At 37.4% G+C, this 27,916-nt stretch overlaps 1 protein-coding gene across 1 annotated transcript in view; it reads left to right on the top strand.

Annotated features, from left to right (window-relative positions):
• The window catches only part of LOC104623637 (cytoplasmic dynein 2 heavy chain 1-like), a 73,018-nt gene extending 58,344 nt beyond the window's left edge, over positions 1-14,674 (top strand). Inside the window, exons 10-13 of the mRNA XM_010290782.1 lie at positions 39-148; positions 489-570; positions 9,661-9,777; positions 14,516-14,674. Of these exons, the coding sequence (XP_010289084.1) occupies positions 39-148; positions 489-570; positions 9,661-9,777; positions 14,516-14,674 (468 nt within the window). The remainder of the gene's footprint in view (positions 1-38; positions 149-488; positions 571-9,660; positions 9,778-14,515) is intronic.
• Positions 14,675-27,916: the final 13,242 nt, after the last annotated feature.

Genomic DNA, 27,916 nt, shown 5'->3' with positions numbered 1-27,916 from the left:
TTCCCCCCCCTCCCCCCCCCCACCCCCCCGGCTTTTAGAATTGGTTAGAAAAAGCAGAGAAAGAGAAACTACTGTCAGACACTCTTGACCTTTCAGACCTATTTCATCCAGACACATTTCTCAACGCCTTACGCCAGGAGACTGCAAGGTGAGGGAAAAATAATCTATTTATTTATGTGTGCTAATATGCCATTGTTCCCTATGCATGAAATGATTATTTCATTTTCAGGACGCATATCCAACAAGTTATAGAAAATCCTGTTATTAGCCACCTCACTTTTATTACTTGCAGTGAAGTAGAATTGCTGTGAGTTACTTGTTTAAATGCTGATTGTTTTTTATTTTAGATGAAATTAAAAATGTATTTTTCTTCAAAGTAAGACTTAGTATGATATGATACACATTGAAAATACATTGGTTTTCTTTTTTTATTTCATTTGTGGTGTTACATGTCTCTAAGATTTACTGTATATATGTTTCCCTTGCAGAGTAATGAGCTGTTCAGTGGACAGCCTTAAATTTACAGCATCGTGGAAAGGGCGAATACAGGAAGGCAAAATCCAAGTTAAGGTATTTTACTAGGACGTTTTACTAGCATTTTATGAGGATGTTTTATTATCATAGTCCAAGTCATCTGTCCATAAACTTTCTGGAAAACTGAGCTATAAATACATTGGTGTACCTGAGATAAAAAGGTGGATTAATGGTATATTAGTAATGGTATGTATAATGGACAGCTACAAAAATGGTAGTGCAAAAATTCCACAGAAATGGGAGAAGGAAAGCAGTTATCTTTTTACCCCCACCCCCTAGTCACAGTCCTTATTTAAAATTTAAAATTATTCTAGCTCCATTCTCTTCAACAACTTCTTAGGTAAAAATTGAAGCTGCAGCTCCATTAGTTAATATCTTACTGTTGTCCAGAACGATTGTGGCACGTAGCATGAGGAAATACACATGTAAATCTGTAGGTCGAAGGCCCTGTGTTAGAATTTGCCAAATCATTGAAAAGAGACTTTTAATGACGTAAACAAACCAAAGTAAACACACCAAAGTAAACTATAATATGACTGCCTTTGATATCTTAAAAACCCAACAATTTTTTCATGGACACTTAGGACTACAGCGAGCAGCCGTAAAGTCACTACTGATTGCTTAGACAGCAAAGTAGAGATGAATCCTCAAATGGTTTAGTTTAGCATCTTAACATTTCAGGTGGCACTGCCACTTTGGCTGAATCCAGACCTCTTTGCTCCTGTAGGGAGTTCACAAAATAAGTTTTCTATGCTACGTGTTCCAACAGATGCGTTGGTCCCATGATAATAACGCACAGCTCGATGTGCTGTGTTCAGCACGGACCACGGCACTTAAAACGGCATTCTTACAGAAAGACGGGTGAATAATGCAGGGCACTTAACCACGCGACGAGGTAACGATGTGCAGCTAAAGCAGAGAGATGGCTCGACTAGGAGAGGGAAAGTAAGTGGCAGGACACTTTCTGTAGTCTGATAATGCAGGCAGACACAAGGCTGTGGGAGATAGTAGGGTTCTGGGTTGGCTGCTGACACGATCTAAAATTATTAATACAGAACGTGTAAGAATTCATATTCCTAAAATATTAATAGATTGTAAGGCCAGAATAGGTAATTGTAATAATCCAATCTGACCTTTATATAATACAGTCTTTTGAACTTCGTTGAATGAATTCCTGTTGGAACTAGAGAATATAATTTAGAAAATTATTCAATCTTGGTATTTAAATAAGAGCATTGGTTGCCTACTTCATTCAGTGAGAAGCAAATGGGATTCTAGAACCTGGAGATAAATAAACCAAGGGACTTGTAGGGCAGTTTGGTTCCCTGGGATAAACCTGGGATATGATAAACCTCGGAGCCTGCAAATCACATGTTCTGACATTCCAAATTCAGCCAAAATTTCTAAGTCCATAGCAGTGAGCCAAAACTGAGTTTCACATCTCAGACCATTCATTCTAGTAGGCTAACTATCAGATGCAGATTCTGGAAGCCTGGACTCATTCAAAACCATCCTACTATCTTTGAAAAATATCAGAAGTCAATGTCAAATACCTGAACTCTATGCATGAATAATATTATCTAAGTATTTTAATATGCTAAAAAATACTACAATATTTCACAGTTGCTAGATTGAAATAGCTGCTTGGAGACAAAAGAATTAAACGGTAATTAGAGGAAAGAGTTTTATAACAACACTCCAGTTAGGTGTATTGAAGCTTATAATTCTTGATTATGTGCAAATTTATGGGTAGATTTTTGGTAATATTCGTTACAATACACTGTTCGCAGTCACTGATAAATGTAGGCAAAAAGGTTAACATATGTTCTCTATTGCTTTACAAGAATGAGTCATGTTCCAAGAGGAATCAAAAATAAAAAGAGGATTTTTGACTCTCTCCTTCCAGGAGAGGGCTGGAACACTTCTGTGAAGAAAGGCTGAGAGAATTGGGGTTATTCAGCCTGGAGAAGAGAATGCTCCGGGGAGACCTAATTGCAGCCTTCCAGTACTTAAAGGGGACTTATAAGAAAGATGGGGACAGACTTTTTAGCAGGGCTTGTTGCAACAGAACAAGGGGTAATGGTTTGAAATTAAAAGAGGGTAGATTTAGACTAGATCTAAGGAAGAAGTGAGGGTGGTAAAACCTTGGCACAGGTTTCCCAGAGAGCTGGTAGATGCCTCATCCCTAGAACCATTCCAGATCGGGTTGGAGTGCGCTCTGAGCAACCTGATCTAGTTGAAGATGTCCCTGCTCACTGCAGGGGGTTGGACTAGATGGCCTTTAACGGTCCCTTCCAAACCAAACTGTTCTATGATTCTATGAATTTTCTTCAAGTGCATATTCTCTGCCACAAGAATAGTAGAAGCATTTAGGTGAGTGGTTATTTTCAACAAAAGGTAATAAACCTGTTACGTTTACTCACTTGATATGAATATTATCCTTTTCTCAGTAAGAGCAATATTCAGTGAATCTGTATTAGGAAGTATTCATCAGTATCTTCACTGCTCCTTTGAATCTTTGAAGTACAGAAAGGCTTTGGAACCCTTTGCCATGCTGCATGTTTAGATTCCTTTTCATGAGTCCTTCCTTGTGTTCATGGAAATCTGAGGAGAAACTTTCACATTAGTAAAGCTAAATACCACATGGACTGTAACTAGGGCATGATTTTTCATTTCAGAAAAATCATCCCGTAAAATGTGTCTTGTTTGATAAGGATTCTCTGGATTACACGTTAAGCTTGGTTCACATGAGCAATATGAATTTTAATACTGGTAAAGTTCACATTGTATCTGCAGTTTCAAGAATTCAGGCTAACCACGTAGAATGGGGAGCTATTTTGAGTGGGGACTCAAAAAATTCAATCAGCAGAATAGATAAGTCCTTAAACTTGCTGTGGTGAGGTAGCTGGGACCCTGTTTTACCCCATCTGACTTTAGATACCTAAATTGGAAATTGGAGTTTACCAGCCTTATTTTGTCCATGAAGAAAGGCATACACCAATACAGATCTTAAATGAGTTAACTTTCAGGAGATAGCTGTCTTTCTCCACTGACAGGAGAAAACCTACAATTGCTGTGGTCCTACCATAGTAGTTTTGGTCAATTGCCTGAAGGTAAAAGATTTGGGTTTTTTTAAATCTATCCCATTTTGGAAGTTTAAATAAACAGGTATCATGCAGACATAGGGTTCAGGAAAGAGTTATTTAAAGGTTTTCCAGACTTTATGCAAAAGGTATGTTAAGCTTATGCAATGCTGTTATGAAGCATACCAGTTATCTACTTGACAGTGCTGATAAAAAGATCTCCTTTTTGTAAGTGTAATACATGAATGGAAAATCTTACATAGGTGTGAAATAGAAGAAAACAAAGTGTAATCACAACAGGATGTTGTAAAAACAACGTTGAAAATGATAGCAAAAAAATAACGTGTTTACTTTTGTTGGCTTAGGCTACACATAATCCAGTTAAGTACATATGATGCTCAGTGAACCAGGCCACTACAAGTTTGACATTGTGTATCTCAGCCTTATGCTTAACTGTTACTTCCTCACTGGATATCCTTCTGTGTGCAGATAAGGATACTAAGAAATTTTTCCCATTTAAAAATTCAGTTCATAAGCAAAAGGAGATCTGTTTCCAGTTCAGTTGTGTGCAGAATAAGATAACTGAAATAAATGTAAAATGTTTCTTGGCATCCTATTCTGTATGCATTTATGAATGTATTTAGTTAATAGTATATATGCATAGAGATACATTTGTGTCTGCACAAATACCCTTTTTTTTGTTCCCTTTGGAAATTTTCCTTTCATTATGATTTATTGGGTTTGAGTTTAGAACCTGCCTGATCATACAGCTCTTTGTCTATAAGATAAACTCAGATATACCCAATCCTGCTGTTTTCCTCCCCCTTGGCAACTTTCAGGTATTCAGATTTTATTATCGAAGTTGCATGAACCTGAATTAATTTTTCTTTGCTAAGCCACTCTCTTCTTATGGAAGACAGATCTTCAAACTATCAGAAAGTTTGTGATAAAATATTGGTAGAACTGGTAAATGTGTTTTATTTTTGTCAGAAGATTGGATTTGTTGATACTGCATGTTCCTTCTTCACATGATTCAGACTGCAGGTTTAAAATCAGATCTCTCACATCCCCTACAAGAACCAGATCATGGTATAGGCTATTCTGAGGTTTATCAGTCTCAATTGATGCTAATGGTGCTATTTCACTTTGTGTGACTATTTCCAGCAAGAGACTTGATTCTGTACCCACATGGTTGGGAGACTGTTTTGGGATATGGGAGAGTCGTGCTCAAGTCCCTGAATCAATGGACATTTAGTTATTCTAATAGAATATCTTTGTTGAAGGAGTGGAACAATTAGGAATGCAGATGAACATTGAATTTAAACCTAAGATTCACACATATGTTATATAACTTTCTTAGTCACACTGTCAGTTAGTTACTGTTTTGAAGACATGTTCTTTGAGAATTTTTTTCTTGCCTTTAAGTTTTGGTGGCTTAGAATTTGTTCTGGTAAGGAAAGAAGGTGGAAATTTCATTATGATCTGCATGATGAAAATGCTTTTTCAGTCTTCCTGGACTTTTAAAAAATGGCATCGTGCTTCAGCAATTGTAGACATTTGGAATAACGTTTGTGTGCCAAAAATTTCAAATAATATACCCTGCGATCATCTGTAAGTCAGAAGTCTGATGTGCTAGAACTGTCAGTGTAAGTACAAAGTAGGCAGAGGAACACTCAATCAGGCCAAGAATACACCTGAATCTGAGTGGATTATCAAATCTGATGCTATATTATCAGTGTTAATTCAGGTGATGATAGTTTAAATGTATGATGTGGAGCAGATCTCTCCTAGTAGGATGTGATGAATATTTGCTTTAGAATCAATCTGTATAAAATGACACCTTCTTTAATATATTTTCAGATTGCTTTAACAAAAGGTACTGAAAATGTATGGCTATTGCAATATAATCACATATTGATATGCAAATACATCTCTTCTCTTTGCTTTGTGCACTGATTGTGCTGTTTTACAAAAGCAGGTAGTCATTCCTTTTGGCATTCCATTTTCTGTTACTACAGAAAAGAACGAAAGAAAGAAAGGAAGAAAGTTTTTAGGTAGTAAGTGCTATGAGCTTGGATAGAGCTTAATACAAATAGTGAAAAACAAAAATTTATTGCAAGACTATAATATTCAAATACATAATATAAGAATTAGTATAAAAACTATGCTCTTAGCAAGTTGACAGAAATCCTATTAGAAGGAACCCTGAGAAGTCTTTTTTTACAGTATACTTCCATCCTGAATTATCAAGAAATTAAAGATGGAGGCCTGTAGAGGTAACGAAGTGAAAATACGACTTCCTGAAGTCTACTGTATCTTGTATTAGTTTATGGAAAATTATGGCATTAAATAGTAATGAAAAACTAATTGCAGAGAATTTGAAATTTTGGAAACAGAGATTCTTTGGACCATGGTATCAGCATACTTTCTACAAATGTATTTTAAGGAAACATAATCTGTAATGTGTAACTGTTGTGGTTTAGCCCCAGCTGGCAACTAAGCACCACGCAGCCGCTCACTCACTCCCCCTACCCCAGTGGGACGGGGGAGAGAATTAGAAAAAAAAACGCGTGGGTTGAGATAAAAACAGTTTAATAGGGCAGAAAGAGAGAAGGCAACAACGATAACAACAATAATAATAATGACAAAGGAATGTACAAGAACAAGTGATGCCCAATACAGCAATTGCTCACCAGCTGGTGATCGATAGCCTGCCCTGAGCAGCGATTCCACCCCCCAGCTAGCTCCAGTTTATGTACTGGGCATGATGTTATATGGTAGGAAATATCTCTTTGGCCAGTCTGGGTCAGCTGTTCTGGCTGTGTCCCCTCCCATTATTATTATTCCCATGTATTATTCCCGTGCACCCCCAGCCTTCTTGCTAGCAGGCCAGCACGAGAAGCTGGACTGTCCTTGACTACTTAACAACAAATCAAAACGTCAGCACATTATCAATATTTTCTTATCCCAAATCCAAAACACAGCCTCACACTCGCTTCTGTGAAGAAAATAAACTCTATCCTGGCTGAAACCAGGACAGTAACAATAACCTTTCTGAAACCAAGCTAGTACCAATAGTTGCAAAATGCTAAATACTTTGTAAGAATTAAAAATTTAAAAATTATGGTCAACTCCAGACACTACTCTGAGCTGAGCTGCAAAAACAGTATGCATGCTAATTATAGATACTGTGAAATCCATGTCCTTCATAGTAGTTGTCATTCGCCTACAGTTTATCATAGAAATGAGAACATGGCTGTGGGAGTACGCAGCCAAACAGTATCTGAAAGTACATTATTCCAGTGTTTTATTTTTTCCAGTGTCTTTTAATATGGAATCAAAGTCAAAATTTTGGTCTTCACCTGCAAAGGAATTTCTATGATTGGTTGAAGTTTTCCAGGAGATCAAATGATGTTATTTTATATAACTATAACATCAAAGGCATTGGCGATATCAAAAGTATTGTGTGTGCAATAGAAAGATTCTTCAATAGGTGACACACTTCTATAGAAACTTCTTTTAGAGATGTTCAGGATGGCTGACCTTTGAACACGCTAACAATAAATTTTAAAACCTCTTCATCAGACCAGTCTTCCCTCAATAAACTCACCAAACTCACATATTTTTCAAACTTAACTCCATAACAAAATTCCCTGCAGAATGCAGGAAGGGCAGAAAAAAGAATGTATGAGATTAATCTTTTTAATATTTGTGTGATAGGGATAAATAAGAGCTTTAAAAGCATTCAATCAGAAGTGTAGTGAGATAAAGTGTCATCTAGGACCCGTGCATATAATCAAGTGAGGCCTTAATGTTAACAACAGAGAGCAGTAGGAAGGAGTCTGTGGGAAAACCTCAGTATAATCATTAGTAAGACTTTGTTCCTTTTGTGCCTTTTATGATATTTTTCTTCATATTCTTTGTTCTTTCAAGACAGAAGAGGCTCTGGAACCTATGTAGGCTATCATTAAAGACTATTGACACCCAAACTTCTCTTTTACTAGATAAAGCCAGCTTTTCCCAAAACCTCTCAGTGTGGAGAGATTTTGAGTTTGAAAAGAAATGGTACAAACTATCAAATGTTAACACTGTACCTTAAAAGCAACGGACCTGAAAGTCATAGGGAAGATGCAAAGGAAAGATCACAATAAACTTGGCAGGAAAAGGAAGAGGAGTGTCACACTTTCATAATGAGGAAAAGACTTAAGCTTTTGACAAAAGGTTGAAGGAGAAAGAAAGTTTTTGCAGTTCCAAAGAGAAAGTCTGAAAAATTTAATTCATTTCACTGAGGCCTTGTTATAATAATTTGTGGAAGGTAAAGTTAGAGAAAGAGTTACGCTCTTCTCAGCTTTGCATTTGGAGTTGTTTTGATTCGGGTTATCCACAGTTTTGGAGGATTTACTGTGAGTCCTGGTCTGTATGGAGCACAGATTGCTTCAAAGAATGTTGCCACTTCTCTGGTCACTGTCTGTCCAAGGTGAAACACAGCTTTTTTCTATAGCTTTTTTAAATGCAGTCTTTTATAGCTTTTTTTTCATGTTAGAATATATATGCATCTTGCACATTGTAAGGAAGAGTCCTCAGCTCAGAGTTAGAACAGAAATATGACTTTAAAGAAGCAAATTTTTGAATACTGCAATGCCTGTCTACAATCAAAATAATAATTAGATATTAAAAATGCAAAATATAATCTTATCTAGTATACAGTTAGTAGACTATTAACAAAAACCCCCAATACTTGGGAGGAAAGAATTGCTTTTCAAGCATGAGAGTAACCCCCATTGTGTTACTGTTTAATTGCAACTTCTCTTGTCAAATAAATAATTTTAGAATACTGTAATTACCTAAGTAAATTATTTCCATTACATATTCTATGATACCGATCTTCATTGTAACATGATACTCTAGCCACTTTTTTAAATATAGTACACTCTTCAAAATTCCTTGCAAGAGAAGATGTATTAGAAAATGATACTTTTCTCCATTTTGGTTCTGTGGCCACTCATCCAGTGTCCAACAGCATTGTATTTCCTAGTTCCAGTACTGCTTTATGAACATTGTATGTGGCGAACGCCTACCCCAGTATTACGTATTGTAATTGAGGCTTTACTATGATAATATAATAGCCAGATGACTTTCAGGTTGTAGCTTCTGTTAGACATCTGCTCCAGCTTAAGATTTAGTCTTTTGAAAAGCTGCATGAAAGTTATTACTAAGTTTTATTATTGATAAAATTGAAGTTTGCACTTCAGCAGGCCAAAGTGACTATAATTATTATTTATACTGGCAAACGATTATTATTTGTACTGGGAAAATAAAATGATGATCAGATATTGATAATTGTATTTTGAAGAAATCCAGAATATATGTCATTGTCCTTAATTTATGCAGGACTTCAGTGAAGAAAAAGAATGTTTAGTTCAGAGGCTGAAAGTACTTACTAATTAAAAGAAAGCAGTTCATACATATTACATATAAAGCAGTGCATAGTTACCTGTGGGATTCTTATTTAATTTTTCCAAAAAATAGTTTATCTAAGCAATCTTGAGATATGTTAAAGAAATTTTTTCTCATATTATTTCAATGTCTTTTGTTTGCCTCTGCAGAAGCTGTGTAGTCGTGCACTCCGTTCTTTGAAAGCTGTGCTCAGACTTCCAAGCAGGGAGTCATGCTTATTTCACTGATTGTTCTTCTCTTCTTCTTGACATTGTAATGATTGTGTGTTTGGCTGTTGCTATCAAATTTCCATTAATCTAATGCCAGGCAACTGTAGTTTCATAAATGATGACATTTAGAGGTATTTTTCTGTAACGTTTCAAAGAATGTGAATCCAAATCAGAGGAAGTTCATGCCGAAGCATGGTCCAGATCTTGCTTTTAAATCATGTTTTCTATTCTCCGCAGAACGTTACAATAATTAGTTTCCTGTTATTTAAAAACTTGGTCACAGTAAAAATGATGATAATTTATGAAAGCACAGTGTAATCATTACTGACATCTCAAGTCTATTATATATGTTTGAATATTTTGTATTTCCGTGGCAGATCACTGGCTTACAACTGGAAGGTTGCAGTTTTGATGGAAATCGACTTTCAGAAAATCTGCATGATTCTCCCAGTGTGTCATCTGTTCTCCCTTGCTACATGGCCTGGATTCCACAGGTACTAAATTATTAAAAGCCCTAACTTTCAAGACCCATAATTTGCTTTTTTCTGTGTAGTGGCTTTTCAGTATTATGTTGCTGACCTGCTTTCCCCCACATTTCAAAAGAAAAGTCCCTGTCTTTAATAGGACAAGCAGTTACTTCTTTTATATAAACAAAAACTTATAATTTTGTCAATAATTTTTAGCTTCTATTGTTTAGATTAATACAAGGGCTTTGTTTCAGTCATACCTTTTTTCCTTGTCTTTTAAAACACATTAACATATTTTCAACAGTGTGTTTAGTAAATATATATATGAGTTTGTGAGTTCATTCCTAGAATATATTTTTTCTCATTTTAAACATTAAATTAAAATTCAACAGCAATGAAAAGATAGAGAACATGATGTGATCTGTAAGCTAAGAAACCCTTTTTTCTACTTACACTAATTGAAAAAAACGTCAATGCTGGCAGAACTCTGTAAGGTGAAAGTGAAGTAGTCCAAACAGTAAAAATTGTTAATGCTTCTGCTCTCCAATTACAATACCAATCTCTGATAAACAAAGCAAAAGTTATATAGAACTTATTCAAAGATGTGTAGGAATTACAAATTCATATACTTACAGTGTCATAACTAAGAGAAACCTTATGGTAGAATTCATCTCATCTAAATGTAGCTGTCTAAAAGTTAATTGCCCAGAATGACTTAGTTGCCTTAGCTCCTTCTTTGGTCTCAGTAAAATATAGGCATCTCAGGATGTCCAACCCATCATGAGGTAACTGGGTTAAATCTCTGTCGAGCTGTGACTCTAGAGACAGCCTAGACTGCTAACTCTGGGATAGACAGGTCAGAAGAACCCCACATCCAGACCTAAAAGAAAATATATTAAGACTTCTACATCAAAAATCAAGTGTAAATGTAGAAAGTGAGAAATAGGGGTGGATGCGGGTTTTTTCCACTTCTTTATGACAATAAATAAAACTAGCAATATATAAAAAATGAAAAATAATGTCACTTTTATCCTATCCTGCAGATATTAACTCATCAAGCAAATGAGTTCATTAACTGGAGGACTTTGTTACTTGAAAACCTAGAGAATTCTGCAGAGTTCTCTCTTGAGAAGGCTAGGTTTGGTTAGAAGAATGTTGAAGAAAAAAGGTCACTGGACACAAGTAGTTAGAGTTGAGTTTATTATTTATCATAAGTTATAGCGATGATGAGATCTGTGGTATGTTATGATAGATATTGTCCAAGGAGTTCCATTGCTAACACACTACTGTATCCCAACTTTTTTTTTTTTCCTTATTGTTATTTCCAGCACTGGAAGTATAGCATTATGTTATAGTACAGCATTAGAAGTATAATGGCCAAGGTTTAGACTTTGAACACAGAAGTAAGTACTGGCCACCATCTGCACTACTACTCCCAGCTTTGATGGGAAAGAAAATACAGAAAGTTTTAAAAAAACCCAAACACCACAAAACCTGTTACAAAGTTGACCAGTGAAAGAGTTTTTGATTCTTTAGTAGTTTACAAGGTTTGTTTTGTTCAGAAAAATAAACAGATTTACTTGAAAGGTGATGCATGGGATAAATATGGAATTGCCAGACATTTCAATATATAGAGTTGGGGGGGACAGGAGGAGGTGCATGGAGGAAGGTAATATGCATATATATATATGCATATAATATGCATAAAACTTCTTCAGTAGTTTTATCTGGTAAGACCAAACGTTTATCTTAGGCATACTGAAAATGAGGATTGTGAGTAACCCTCTCCTTGTTCTGAAAAATACTCATCTTCTGTTAGAGATAAAACAGATTCTTAAGTGTTTTTCTGAATAACAGTCTATATTCTTTAAACTTCAGAGATACAGAAGTTATATGTGACATCAGCAGAGAGCTTTACCCATAAAACATAGAAGTGAGATAGTTTAATAAACAGTGAATTAAACTTCTGCCAGTGTACTTCATATTTGAAATCAGTAGCAACCAAAGTCTTTGTGTTGGAAAAAAAAAATTTTTTTAAAGCACAGACCAAAAGTTGTCAACTGCCCTGATTTTAAATATAAAGTATCTCTAAGGAGAGCATTTCTGAATTGCTCTGCCCTTAAGTTGTTTTGCTATGGGCTTCACTGTAAAATCGAATCAAACACTGAGCTCAAAAACCAAGGCAGAATCAGGACATTGTGCACTTCCCCTTATCTCATTATCCTCTCCTTAGGAGAAGAGCCCATGAAGTAGAACACGTTACCTTAGGATTCTTAGGTTTTGGATTTGTTTTCTTTTCCCCATAAATATCTTTTATGAAATCTAGTTAGCAAAAAAAATCTGTAATGCAATGCTTTGAGGTTATTTTCAACCAAACTAAAAGAAAGTGAACTCTCTAAAAAAAAAAGGTAGCCTACAGGATTTCTCTGAGAGAACCCCCTCAAAATGCTGCAATGCTCAACATGGAGTATTTTGAGCTACTAATATGATGCTTATTCTCATTAAACTGTGAAGGTCCTTTCCAGTTTTAATTCACTGATAGATTCCAAGCTGTGAAGGGTGTCACTAAGGGGCATGGAACTGTGTGTGTGAGGCAGTCTAGACAAAGAGAATTTTTGGACTCTGTGTAAGCCAAGGATATAAGGATTTGTGGTTCAAAAAGACTTTCACAGAATGGTTTTAACCCTTAAATAATGTGATTCCTTAAAACATCAGTGGGATTGAGAAAGGCGCAAGAACAGCTATTTTGACCAAAAAAGTGTAGTCTTTGAAGGCAAACTGGCCAACTTTTGGCCTCCCAGCTTTGGCAAAACTTAAATTCTCTGATTAACGTTTTACTCTCAGACTGGCCAGCATTTCATCTTCTTCAGTAGTTTTAACCAAGGGATAAATGCGGCAAGTATAGTCCTTCTGAGAACAGCTGAGTTCTTTTGTCAAAATCCTGATTATTAAGTTATTCTATACAGCTTTTACAGTGCACAAACCTTCTGTAAGGATTTAAACATTGCTGTTCAAAAGACTTGGGAAGTTGATTTTCAAAAGGGACAACAAAATTCTTCAGAAATGTCTTGCACTTGACATGCAAGGCAAAGTGCTTGAAACAGTTATTGTTTGCGTGTTTCCTTTTCCTGGTTTTAGTTGTTTTCTAATATTGGAGCTTCACTAACTCACACTTGATGTGATTTGCATTAAAAAGACTCTCAGTTTTGTTTTAAATTCCTTTCTGACAAGTGTGCTGCTTTGTTACTTGATTCTTGAAATCTTCTAAAATTTTCTTGTTGACAGGAAGGAAGATTTTGCGTGCTTTATGTATATTAGTTGAATCAAACCCTGAATTATTTACACTAAATAAATACATCATGGGTTGAAACCCAAATTACATCCTGTAGGAAGTCTCGACTGAGTTTTTGAGCTTAGTTCTATAGTCATACACAGGGACAATGCCCTGTGCAAAGCTGTAGGAGGAAACTACGTCCAAGGTGCACCGTTTGTAGTACAGAAAGCAGAAAGGAGCTGTTACTTTTTGCAGAGTAGAGCAGTGCTTGCTCATCAGGATACAGACTGAGAGGTAAAGCCATGGTTTCAACCAAGGTCCTTCCCTAAGCAGTGTTTACAATATAATTGTAGCCTTTGTAATAGTAGTACTGCTAATGCCGTGCAGTAGGAAAGTACATGTGTAGGAGAATGCAGATTATAAATTAATTCAGCTTGAAGTTCAAAGCACTCGGTTCAAATCTGAATGCTTATGGTTAACTTGATAATTGCCTCTTTAGGCACCTAATGGAAGTGGCCTGTTTTCCAGAAGTGCCAAAGAACCCCAGCTGCGACTGTGATCAGTATTAGTTTGAAAAGCATTTAAAAAAATAACCAAAAAGTCATCATACCTGCTTTTTTTTAAATTAATAATGTAACTTTTTACATATGCTTGTATGTCTTGAAGTGCTAGAAATATATGGAAAGGACTAGGGAATTTAGGCTGTTTGTTTGTTTGGTTTAAGTCCTTGTCTAACTAAATGGTGGTTAATACTTCTGGGTTCCTTTTAATATCCTGCATTAAGTGGGAGCCCTGAGAGGCTCTAATGTAAGGTATAGTAGCTCTCTCTGTATCAGAGAACAATTTTTATATTTGGATTCACTGATGTTAGAAATCATTGTTTAAATCCATAAAGTAGCCTGGGAAGTGTAGGGTAGGACTTTTTTGGGTGCAGTTCCTGAAGTATGCCACTGGTGAGTCTCGCGGACCAGATCACCGCTGGGCTGCATTGCGGGAGGAGCAGCAGGGTGATGCTGCAGGACGGAGGAGGTGAGGCAGCCGGGCTTGCCGCGGGCGCTGGCTGCCCCAGGACTCCAGCCTGCCCAGTTAGCAGCTCCCTGCAGGACAGCACTGGTGCTCCCAAGGGCCCTTCTCCCCTCTGGGAACAGTTGGAGATGTAATTTAGCGGGTTTTTTAGCTGAATGAAGATTTGATATGTGGTTCATAGGATCACCCCTGTTACATACTTTCTTGTGTTTTCCGTTTAACAAACTGGAGAGAAAAAGGAGAGGGTTAGTTATGGAGTCGTCTGGTGAATTTTTTGAAGTTGCTTTGTTAGTAATGCTTCACCTTTGTAGCCTGGACCAGGAGTTGCCTGTCCAAGGCTGCTATGTCTAAACTGTATCTGAGGATCCAGCTGTAGATACCATATCACTGGAGATTATTCCTTTCTCGTGTTTTGTTGTCTGTGATAACTACACAAGTCATAACTAAGTGCTTGTTTGTTGACAGGATGCATATGGCCCATATTCTCCAGAGGAATGCATATCTTTACCAGTCTACACTAGCGCGGAGAGAGACCGTGTGGTGACAAATATTGATGTACCTTGTGGAGGAAACCAAGACCAGTGGATTCAATGTGGCGCTGCTTTATTTTTAAAAAATCAGTAATCTGGAACTGTATTCAATTAACTCTTGAAGTCAAGAATCATTTAAACATCTCAGTTATTTCTTATGAAAAGAAAACTTTAGGTTTATTGCTTATACAGTTTTAAAGCAATGGTTTGTATTTTTTTAAGATATATGAAATTAATTCTACTTGAACAGAACTTCATTGTATCTTTGTGAGATATTGTAAAAGTTAACATGGCACTATTCAGCAAACTGTTCATTTGGGTTGTTTCTCTAGACTGTAATGTGCTGTATTTCTTTCTCAGACTTGCTGAAATCGGTCATGTTTTGCCCATAAATATTGAATATAAATTCAAAGTAAGCATTTTATCTTTGATCGGTTTTTTTATTATCCTTTTTGAACTGTTATTCTTATACCTACATGATTTAATAAAACAAAATGATAAAACTTACCTGTTGAAATTGAAATTGAATGTTTTACTTGAATGTAAAAACCAGGATAAATGTTTCAGTCTGTTTTAATGTTGTATTACTTGTTACAGTGTTTACCACATTGGTGGTTTGAGGGAGGAAGAAGGAAAGCAGAGAAAAGATTAGCCACATCTCCAGGTTAGCTTCCTGAAGAAAGTCTTTTTGTCTGTTCTACTCTATTGTTCATCCCTTAAACTTGGTCTTTTGTTGTCTATTTGGAAGATTTCCCATCTTAGTTCTTCTTCAAATAAGATGTCCTAAAATAATTTGATACAAGTGTACATACATTTTTAAAATTACATCCTATCTAAAAGCAGCATAGATTTACTTGATACTTTCCAGATTAATTGTCTCACCTTCCCTTATACATTTGACTCTGATTCACTGAAGAATAAAGATGTAGCAAATTTGGAAAACAGGTGTCTGTGAAGAAAATTTTGGAAGAAAATGACAGTTTCCAACAGAACAGAAAGCACTTGTATAAATGCGTGTACAAGCTCTGTGAGGATTTAGAGGGTGACCTGCCCAGAGAAAGTATTCTGTCATACTAGGCTTTCTTGGTAAAACATCACTGGGAGAGGAAACAAGTTTTACTGAGGGCAACTGCGCTTTCAATTCCCTTAGGCACATATAAAGATCACGTTGCAACCTTCCCTTTTGGATCCAACATGTTTCGATAAAGCAGACTCAATTTTTGCTTTTGTGTTTCTCAAAACTGACGGATCTACTGGCTCCTACTAGTTCCAGCTTCTCTTTTGTGGACAGGTAGAGAAATACAGATATTGTTTGTTATGGGAATTAAAAATCTACTATAATGGGTTGTAGAAACCCTGAAATAAAACATTAGTAGAACATTGTGGGGATTTTCATGCTTTCATTTGGTATGTGTTTTTTTTTTTCTCTCCTAATTGTAAGCTTCAAAGATGGCTTCCATCCTGCCAAGTGTAAATTAAGTATTATTTAAAGCTTCTGGTTTCAGGTCTCCTCTTTTATATATTTAGTCAGGGAGTCTTTGCTGATTCTATTAACATAGAGATATTGTCTCTGTCACAAAATACAGATATAAAAGAGACTCCTCCAAACCTACCTACTGTCTTAATTTCTATTTCAAGGTCAGAAACTGATTCAGTTTCTTACTGATAACTTATCTGTATCCAAACCCCTCAGAACTGGCGTATCTGCCGTGGAGGTTCATTACCTCTTGTATCTGTCATCTCCTACTGCCTCGGATTTAGAACTACAGAATATTTCTCAGCTCACACCATCGAGAGTTTTGTTTCCAGGACATGCATTTATACATTTCTGTCAGAGAGCCTTCTTTCTGTGGGTAGAAAGTACTGTTAGTTAGCCAGCTTGATTAAATCTCCTCTTGTTTGGTTCGCCTGTTGGTTTAGAGCCCTTCCACATTACCAGAACTGTCTGTTTGCTTCTGCTCTGAGTCCTTCCATGAGTGGTATGAAAAAACCCCTCTTAATGTTCAGCTATAACTAAAGCATTGAATTATATTTTTATTTGGGCAGAAGTCCTTTGGAAGCTCATCTAGACTGATCTAAGTTACAAATTTGAAAGGCGATCTCTTACTAGGTATCTTTGATGTGTTCATTTTTTTAGCACAGGGCAAAAAATTTACTTAAGTAAATCTCAAGCTAGTTTGGCAGCTTGAAATCTAATAGATTTTTAATGATGTAATAGTATCATCACAAAAAACTTGAGAACTATATATTGTGTTAACAGTATAGTTAAGCAGTATGTTTGATACTTATTTTGACTGATTCACTAATCTTTCCTTCTTATGACTCTAGTCATAACCTTGATGTTTTGGAAGGCTCCCAGATGACCTAAAGAGGAAAGAGATTACTTCTCATGTGTGCCTTGGTATTTATTGTCTGTATGCATTGTATGATGTGCTTGCTTTCTACACAAAGTTGTAATCTAAATGAAAGATACTACAGGTAGCTGCTACTGTATACCATAGGAATGATATTTTTGGTAGTAAAAGACAGAACTGTAGACTGTTTATTACCACCAAAATGCAGCTGTATCACAAGCATAGGCCATTCGGAAGTATGAATCAGGAAACATAAGAAAGAAAAACATCAGAAATGCCTTAATGGTCTGACTAGTGCTTCAACAAGTCTGTTCTGCTATTCAGTTTCAAGGGTATAGGAACTTGTAAGACTAAAATATGTAAACAGGTCTTAGAAAGCACACATTACTCCTCTGTAGACACCCTCTTTTGAAGACTTGAGAAAGAGGCATATCTTGAGCAAGTGCAGATTGTTGTCAATAGAAATCAAAGTGACAAAATGCAAAGTGAAAAAAAACCTTAAAGAATAACAAAACCTTTGAAAATAATAAAGATTGTGCAGTAATATCTGAGTCTGTTTAAAATACAAATAATTTTTTTTTACAAGTGCATTTATTTTCTATTTAAAAAGGAACAGTATCTTCCTTTTTACACTTTATAGCAGTCAGGTATTTGTCAGGTATTGGTGCTGTCATCTGTCAGAAGACATGCTGTTTGGTGCATTTAGCAAGTTCACAGCAAACCTACTGTCACAGAGCATGCTATGTTCCCAAGAATACCTGTTTGATGAAGAGTCAGACTCGCTTTTTGTTGTTGAGATAAGCTACCTTTTAGAAATAAGACCTATGATTGTGATAGAATACCTCAAGTTCTTGTGATACGGGAAAACTCTGTAGAGCTGATTTAAGATTTTTTCTAGAACTTTTTTAGAACTCTACTAAAATCTGAATACTGCAGAGGAAGTGAGGTTATGTAAGTTCTGCTGAATACAAATAGAACTGGTTGTGCAAATTAGTCTTTCCTCCTCCATTTCTTTATTTTGGCTTTCAGAGAACAGTACTCAGAAGAACAGTAATTTCTGCCAAAACAGCCATATAATTGTTAGCGCTGAAGGGGGGAAAAAAAACCTGAACTGCATGCTGAAAAGCATAAAATATTAATTGTTATCTTAAACTGATAGACTGTCTTTCATCCATAAAATTGGGTTTACGTAAATTATACTTAATATTGGTTACCATACAAAAAATGTGCAGGCTTGACTAGGGCTAGAAATTCCTATATGAAGTTTTATACATACATTTTTTAATCCTTTTAGTTTTTACATTTTTAATCCTTTGAAGATGAAAGGTGTGAATAAGAAACTAGATGTAGAAGAGTCTGAAGACAAAGAGTGGGTCACGTCTGAGAAAACAAGCTCACCCTCTCTGAGTACTTACCCTGCATTCTCCTCTGAAGGTGTACAACTTCATGAGTGTGCTTGAGTTCTTCACATATTAGAAGCTTCGTTGGAAACTCTGCTGCTTGAGAGACCATCCTCCTTCACCTCAGCTCATCACCTCCTGTGTGTGAGGCTGCGTAACTCAGCACCGTTTCCTGTATCTTCTTTTCATTTCAGCCACTAAAAGTGCTCACTAAATTGATGTGTTTCAAGAAATGCCTCTCTTTATGGTCTAGATTTCTTATTTCTAGTTCTCATGACTTTTATGTAAGATGCCTAAGAAAGCAACAGAACAGTTTTTTTCACTTTCAGAAGGTTTGGTACAAACAGAAAGACTTTTCACTCATGTGTTTTAGAAAATCAAAGAATAAAGTTGGTGCTACTTATTTGAACAGCTTCACAACAATAATTAGGGTTAATATGGACTGCAGTTTGCCTGAGGAATAGTTCTTAGGGTATGATCTTTGTGGAAATTGGGGTGTTTTTTAACTTTTTTTATTTTAAATTTGTTTTAATTTATTTGGACACTTCATAATGCATAAAGAATCACGGCAGGATATCTAAAAAGCTTTGCACAGGCTGATTCTAGAATGCGCATTGTAGGTATGAGAGGCTAGTCAATGCAAGAATTTGGGTATTCATACTCTGTTTCAATACACTGCTCTTCTACTTTTTGTTATCAAAACCATACACATATGTAATTGAGTACAATGTAAACACACTGTCCAGTGTTCGTTCTAGCTTGATGATCCTGTAAAGGAAGTTACCTAAGCAGCAATAACCAGATGCTCAAGATGAATGTCAGGTATGTGTACTCTAACTGGGAGCAGCTTCTAAAGTTTGTGTCAGAATTGCTACTGGTTTTGCAACTCAGGAGACAGCAAGCTCTGCCAGTTGTGTTCAAAAGAAGTCTCAGAGATATTCTTCGTATGTTCACCCAGTGTTAGATTCACTTATTTTTTCAGAGCAGCAAACAAGAACCTTCTTAACAGGTCATCTCTGGGAAAAGCAATTAGTAATCATGTTTATGTAGTGTACCGGATAGGCAATTTCACCGTCAGAGCTGGCTAACTCCTCTCAATCCCTGATGAGGTGAGCTCTGCTCGTGCTATCCCACATGATACTATTTCAAAGCATGAGAGGGTGTTTCATACACTTTTATCTCTCTACTGAGATTGCTAAGAAATGTCAAGAGCGTTTTTGAGGTGGGCATGGTCATATCAACGTCTGCCACTAGATGGTACTGTGGACTAGACCCTCGTGAGAGCCTGTCACAGGACAAGAGGGTGGTATGGAAGAGGCAGGCAATTCATAGTACATGTAACGTTGCATCAACAGGCTGTTCCGAAGGAAATTTTCTTATCAGCAGTGCTGAATAAGCAGCTATGTCTTAAAAAAATGCTTATAGTTAATTGTGATGTAGTGCTTTATAGAAATAAGTGATTCACCAAGTGAATTTCTCAGTCCTTAGAGATGCCTTGGCTGTGGAAGTGGATAAAGGCACCTGTTTGCAGCTATTTCTGGACGTCTTCAGTATCTGCACGGGAAGAAGGAACAGTGAGGAGAAGTATGCCCTTGCAGCATGGAAGGCAAACAGCTTCCTGGGCTGCATCAGGCAGAGCATGGCCAGCAGGTCAAGGGAGGTGATCCTTCTCTGCTCAGTATCGGTGAGACACATCTGGAGTTCCGGGTCCAGTGCTGGGCTGCCCAGTACAAGAGAGACATGGGCATACTGGAGCGAGTCCAGAGAAGGGCCACGAAGGTGATTAAGGGACTGGAGCATCTGACATACAAGGAGAGGCTGTGACAGCTGGGACTGTTCAGCCTGGAGAAGAGAGGGCTCAAGGGGGCTTATATCAGTATGTATGAATATCTGATGGGGGGAAGTAAAGAGGATGGAGCTAGACTCTTCTCAGTGGTGCCAAGTGAAAGAAAAAGAGGCAATGGGCACAAACGGAAATGCATGAAATTTCATTTAAATATAGTAATTTTTTTCTTTACTCTTAAGGGTGACCAAGCACTGGCATAGGTTGCCCACAGATGTTGTAGAATCTCATCCTTGGAGATATTCAAAGACCGCAACAGACTTAGCAACCTTCTAGATGACCATGCTTTGAGAAGTGGGGTAGGACTACATGATCTCCAAAGGTATTTTCCAACCTCAGCTGTTCTGTGATTATATTATCCTGTGGAACGACTGGAAACGAGGACCCATTCAAGCTACCAGTATCAGGAACACTGTGATGTGAGAACAGGAATCACATTTTAGGGAATACTAGTGTCCAGTAAGTACCGAGCCTTCCAGTTCATTGTAGGGAGGTCTCTGACGTGATTTTTCCATCTTTTGGGTTCCAATAAGGATGAAATGAGTGAAAATCCCAATATCATTTACTGATACTGCCCTGTCCACTCCATCGTCTTCTTAGTCAGTTGGCTTTGAAATATTTTCTGTATTATTTTTGTAAGGAAATTGCATATCAAAAAAAGAGAAGAAAACATAGTAAATAGGAATTTAAAAGGATGTTAGGACTCCAGTACATTTCCTACATAATAAAGATACAGCAAACACCTCACTGATACTGTGAAGACAGAACTTTAGTTATATATGCAGTTTGTGTGACCTTAATAGTTAGCATCTATAAAAAGAACTTCTGCAAATCATGAGAAGGCTGTATGTCAGAGAAAAATCTGGAAAACTGGAAGTCAAGAGCCAGCCTGTATTTAGTCTAATTTCAGCATTTTCAAAGTATACTCAAGGAGTTAATGTTTGTAGTTGAGGTTTTTCAGTGTGAACTTGGAAAGGAACTGTCAGGCATTGGGAAAACATAAAATGTCCCTTCTAAGAGCATACTTGATTTTCATCTATACAGAAACAGTTTTTGTCATCTCTTTGAACACAGTGAACACATTGGGACTATGTCCTCTGAAAGAGGAGTTTCACTCTTGGCTACATCAATGCTGGGAATAATTCTGATGAGTTAAGGAGGGGATGGGATGCAAAGAGAAGTGAAGGAGTAAAAATCATATCTATTATAAAGAGTACTGTGATCTGTTATTATTTCAGTGGAGTTTAAAGGAAAACAGACACTGGCCAATTGCATTCCAGTATCATCTCCATGAAACCACTTCTTTACACTTTTCCAATGTTTTGCTTCCAGTTTTTCTTTCTGCTCATTATAAAGGATCAAAACATTTTTCCCTCAAGCCCTTTCTCTAGGAGCAACTTCACTGGAGTTCCTGAAGCACCGTCCTTACAGGCTCTCTGTGGGAAAGAGAGATTACACTTTTCCTTTTGGCATCTGAGGTTAAATGTCATAATTTGTTCTTTGCACTAAAGATCCTCTCCCACAGATAAGTCCTCTTGTATTCAGATATCCATGAAGAATCATCAGTAGGAACAAGTAAGCCCCTAAGTAAATGTGATCATTGCTTTTGTGTCCTTCATAATAAAAGGGAAACAAACTCATCAGTTGGATTGTCTGGGGAAGGCACTTCACTTTCGGTAGTCACACCTTAAAGCTATGATTAGAATTTTTAAATAAAAACAGGAAACAATGCCATGACTGCCTCTCAGAGCATTACAAGGTTATTAGTAACTAGCTAATGTCCTGTTTTGACCTCTTCATTAGACCTTTTGGAGTTTTACTTTCAGCCGCACACAGGGGGAGATAACAGTCCCCACTCCCTTTCACATCATACGTGTAGTACCTACACTTACCCACTAAGTCATATGGCAACCCACCATCCAGATTCCTTGCTCTTTTCTGTAGAAATCAGGATGCAAGAGAGTGCCTGATGCACATCCCGTCTCTCTCATCGCAAGGGAATGTCAACAAGGTGACCTGGGCATACTTCTAGTTCCCCTGGTTTAGACATAGCCATAGATTCCATGGCTGGTTTTGGCTAAGATTGTGGAATACTTAGAAGCTGCACTGGGAGAAAAGGAACAGCATTCAGACACCAAAAATTGTGGTTGACTGTTGAAGAGTGTGGCACAAGCCAGCAGTTTGCAGAGGCAAGAGAGGAACTTTTAACTCAAGAAAGACTGGACAATTCTGAGTCCTCCAAGGCAAGAAAGACATTGGAAAACTTGAGAAAGTTCAGAGGAGGCCACCAAGATGCTCAAGGGGCTGGAGCACATGCCTTATGGGGAGAGGCTTAAGGAAATGAACTTGTTCAGCCTGGAGAAGAGTCAGCTTTGATGGGAGGGATGACTTAGCAGCTTGCCATTGCCTACAAGGAGGTTATCAAGTTCCATGGCAGGAAAACAGAGGATATGGAACATTATAACTGTATATAGGGAAGCAGGACACCTGCCAAGGAGAGTACTGGGTTATTACATGACTGAAGTGCAAAAGGAGTTCTAAGAGAAGATAAGACCACAACACATGAACCTAAATTCTTTACATCAGTATTCATTTCTGAAAAGCTGAGGGAGATTCCCACATTGAACTTTATCTCTCTCTCTTTTTTTAAATAAGAGATGAGCCTTAGGGATCATCTTAGATTGACCAGTCAAAATAAGAAGTTTTAGAAGAAACTGAGAAAATGACTGGTAAGTAACAAGTTGTCAGGGCCAGAAGGTCCTCATCTAAGAGTCCTAAAGGAACTCAAGGAACTCAAGCATAATGTTGTCTCAGTACTCATTATGATGTCTAACCCATCATTTAAGTGGGCTGTGGTTCTAGGGGAATGAAAAGTTCACTTTTTTCTAACAGTCCTCCATAAAGCCTTTTTTCTATGTGTGCAAAACTTACTGAAATTGTAAACCAATAAAATTTGATGCTCTCTTTTAAAATCAAGAAAGGTCAGCATGGATTTTTAAGTCATATTTTAGAGTGAACATTTGCTAACTTTTAAAAAAGCTTTAAACATTGATAGAGTCAGGAAAATAATTTGGTATGTTGTATGGGGATCTGCACTATGTGGGAGAAGTTGGGGAAAAGGATCTAAGGTACACAGTGTACAATGACAAGCTTGAGAGAGAGATGGAGGGACAGAGCAAGTAGAGTTGTGCCATTTTACAACAACTCAGTTTCCTACTTGATCTTTATCAGAGCAGGAACCCCAGGCCAGGATATTTGCTGTCAGTCTTCAGTACAATGGCACACTTCTTCAAGGAGAAGTCTGCGTTATATTTTACTGCTTTTGCTACATTCAAGCATGCTGTGCCCATGGGTAGGTTATCTCTTAAACTGTGTACCCTCTGTGCCCCTCTATCAACATACTGAATAATCGATCATCCTGAAAGGTGGCAAAGAGGTAAACAACCAATTTTTACTTTGCAGATACTGCTGCTTTGTCAAATAATTGGTGCAAAGACATATTAACAATAAGAAGGGAGATCCATGTCTTCCTTCCTTCCTTCTTCCCTCCTCCCTTCCTTCCTTCCTTCCCCCCGCCCCAACTGATATCTGGTTGGCAATTAAGGTAGGTTAAAATGAGGGAAAACATAACTGAAACAAGTGTTAGGAGAGAATGAAGAATCTTTTATCTTAGAAGTTATGATCCAGTTCATATAAAAGAACAGATTGTATCACACCTGCTTCGAGGGATTGCCAGGAGCAGCAACAACATAATCATAGGAATTAATATGAACAAAAGTACCCTGACTGCACTTCCTGATGGACTCCTGAGTAACAAGGAATAGACCTCAAGTTTTCAAGCTGATCACTTCCTAGCAAAAAGCTGCTTCTAGGAATGAGCTGACGAGATGTGAAATTTGTATTGCCACAGGCAAGTCAAAATTACCCTGTCATGTGTCTGTGATGCCAATGTAATTAATCCCTGTAAAACTCATTTCTAAATAGCTTAAACTAGATGTTTGAAATATATTTTATTCTACTATTCATTGAATTCATCCTCTTTCTTTGCAGGGAAATGGAAAGTCTAAACTGGTGAAACTGGAAACCAATGCAAACTGAAGTACAAGAAAGTTGATGCAGACTTCAAAAAAGGAAGTGAAACATGGCAATTAACAAACCCATAAAAAGTTGATGGTAAAACAGAATAAAATTAAATTAAAAGAAATTAAAATTCAAATCTAAAAATGAAATGGAGAAAAAATAATTAAAGAATCCCGAATAATGAATCTGTCATGCTCGTAGAGGTATGGTATCATACTGCAATCACAGTCTGAAGACCCAGTCAGCCACTGGCATCATGCTGGCTGCCCTGAAGAGTAGAATTTAATCCATGGTATAAAAATATCAGCTTGATAAAGAACTGTGTGCCTTCCAATACGGAAAATACTTGTGCAGTAGAATAATGCAAAGATCAGTCAAATTTAGGAAGCACCTGATCACGTCTTGAATGGAAGATGAAAAGTGCTGGTTTAGGTCGGGACCTCATGCCAACTGATCCAGTATGCCACCACTGCTGGCCAGTGGCCACTGTCAAATATTAAAAAAAAACAAATGTAGTGTACCCAGCAATAGGCAAAAGCAGTACAGTAAAGCTGTCTGAGTTTCCTTCTCTTTCCTACAGATGAAAGATTGTCTTAGTTTTTCCAAAGGGCAGATTTCATTCTCTTTCCAGGGGACCCAATGTTAACTAGTATATCCCTGAATGTTCCTGTCATGAATATATACATACACAAACCTTCTTTGACTTGTCTGAAACTTTGAGCCAAGATATACTTGTGAGAAACTGGATTTTTCTTTCTAGATTATTTATTTGATACATATTTATGATATCCCCTCTTAATAGTTTCCCCCTGAATGAAACAATCCCAGTCTTTCAGAGTCTCTGGATAGAAAAAAAAAAGTTATTTCCCATCTAATAATCTTCTACTCATTTTGCTAAATTTTTCTGAATTCTGAAGGTCTTTTTCCTTTATTTTATGATCAGGTAGTCACAATGTTTCAGGTACCACCATATCATCTTTTTATTTCATTTGATGTCCACATACTCAAGTAAGTTCCCACAAGGTTCACATCCTGTTGAACAGCACTATCCCAGTGCTCCTTTATTGACAAATATCCCAACATTAGAGGTTGCCCATCACCTTTCATTACATGAGGGGTGTTAGCCAAGTTCCATTAAGCCAATACTTTCTTATTTTTGCAATTTTACTTTAAAAGAACGTTGGCTTTAAATATATCTTTAAAATACCTTTTCATTTTAAAGTTATTTTAAAATAGATCCATTTCATTCCCACCTACAGATGGAACTAGTTCAGAGGTAGGTGTTTTGCAGAGAAATTCTTATTTTCTTTGCAAAAATACTCGGGATAAAAGAAACTTTAAATTCCTAATTATTTCTCAATAGCACTGCAAATGGGTGCATTTACACCAATGGGTGCAATAGCACCGGGACTCTCTGGACCTCTGAAGAAAATTGGTTTTCCTTCAAATCCGGAGGCCTGACCTTTGCTCTTTGCTCCTTATAGAGGCCGCCCAGTTCCTGGTGGCGTAGCAGGGTCCCTGCCCTTTGTCTGCTTTCTCTGCCCCGTTCTCCAGAAGGTCCCTTCAACTACAAAGATCTGGTTGTTTCCAAGGCAGAAGGTCACCTCCATTCCCCAGTGGTTCCAGCTGCCTAGAGCAGACAGACGCCTTTTCCCACTGCTGCCAGGCTCTAATCTTTTAACAGAACAGAAATGGGTTAACAGGGAATAAGGACAGGCGGGAGATAGACTTTCTGTCAGAACTGCCAAAACATTTTCTCTGTTTTCTTATTATATTGTGCATTATCTGGTTTTAACATTATGGAATGCATTTCCAATGCATAGGAAAAGCCTGGTGGTGGTTTTCTTGGAAGGCCAAGAAGGAAAAGAGACGTCTGTTGAAAGACCATCTTTGCTCTCAGCTCAGAGCATCTGCTGCTGGTTGTTGCTGGGGACAGGGGAGGACTGGGCGGTGGATCTTTGGCCTGACCCCTTGTGTGGGCTCTTTAATCTGTGTGAGATTTTGCAGTAGATCTCATATCACAGGGATTATTTGTTAGCTATATTCCACCACAACACCGCCTTAAAGACCTGTCTAGGGGAGCATCATTCACATAAATCATCAGAAAAGGTGGATCTAGTAAAGCGCCACAGAAAAATTGGAAAATCTACATGGACACTCCCAGCAACTGTAAATCAAAGTGTCTCTGTTGTCTTCGGAGGAACTGTGGTAGTTAACATCAGCTGACAAAATGCCACACTGAACTAATTTGACCTTAAACAGCTCTGTGCAGTGGGGGCATGGCTGTGGCGAACAGCAGAACTAATTGGTTAGTTGTTTTTTTCCATGGGGATGATTAAGAAATCTATGCTGAATTTTTTTTTCCACTGGAAAATGATGATTCATTAGAACCAAAATGCTCCTGAGAAAGAAAGTACATTGAAACCAGTCCTAAATAAAAGATTAAAAAAGGTTTTTAACACTTTAGAGTGTCCCTCTCAGATAGCTGCAACACAAAAGATTTTATTCCTCAGTTCAAAGGAATTTTCTGTTTTGAAATACAAACGTATTTCTTCACATCTAAAAGGAAACCAAAATAAATTAAATGAAACATTTAGGATGAGCCTAATTCAGTTTATTTTACGTATTATCCAATAACAAGTTAAAGTGTCTTCAAGCAGTTAACACTAAAATTATATGTCAAGAGAATTAATTTGCTGTGTAAACAGAGGTTTGGTTTAACCCAAGATACATGAGGACATCTTCTGTGGACTTCAGGGACCAATTTCTGTCAAAGCATTTGGTTTCCAGAGTCTGGACACTTTGAATGTACATATTCTAGCCTTTTTCTCCAAAATGTGACTACAATGTTAGATCTCTTCTGGATAAATTGTCTACTTGCTTATGACTCCAAAGCATGTGCTGCTGAAACTCTTTGCCCAGACTATACTAGCATGAGTAGTACAGTACAGTGAAGCAGGCTTATGATGGGAGATAGGTTGTATTCACTGTATTTGTTAGGGCATGTACCCTGTTTTTTCATACTATATTGTTCCTACAGTTTACTACAATATTTTGGGTTTGTTCTGGGTGCTGGAACAGAAATACGAAAAAAAAAATATTTTCAGAGAAACAAGAAGACTATTAAAAATTTCAAATTCAGTTGCTAAATTGGCTGTGTCCCACGTCCAAAATACAGAAAACAATCCTGAAGCCACAGACACTAACATTTCCCTTCAGATTTCAGAATACGGGGTGTGATGTTTTGATAATTATGAATGGGGCTTCAGAAGTGCCTCAGGCTCACTAAACCTTTGGAGTTATAAACCTTATTAAAAATCCCATCTTGTGCTTCTAAGGATTTCATGAGGATTTGGTACCCAGAAAACCCCAGATCTCCCATGTTTTCGCTGCAGTGGTGACACGGGTTTTTACTTTGAAGTAATACCAGGGTGTTTTTCTCTACACAAAATTACTCTCCTCTGTATCTGAGTGTTTTCCAACCAAGTTAGCTGGTCCAAACTGCCACCAGATATGGCTTTCACTTGGCCTGGGAAGTCACCCTCAGCCGTCAAGATGTGACCTAAAATCCCAGTGTAGCTGTTGGTCCTGAGAGCCTTGTGCTGGTTCCCGTGGCCTCCTGGGAGCGGTGGCAGAGCCTGCTTTGGCACCAGCTGCCA

The sequence above is a fragment of the Phaethon lepturus genome, unplaced genomic scaffold, assembly GCF_000687285.1.
Source record: "Phaethon lepturus isolate BGI_N335 unplaced genomic scaffold, ASM68728v1 scaffold5707, whole genome shotgun sequence".
NCBI lineage: Eukaryota > Metazoa > Chordata > Aves > Phaethontiformes > Phaethontidae > Phaethon > Phaethon lepturus.
Note: the sequence above shows the minus strand (reverse complement) of the source record. Positions and strands in the feature narration are given on the sequence as shown.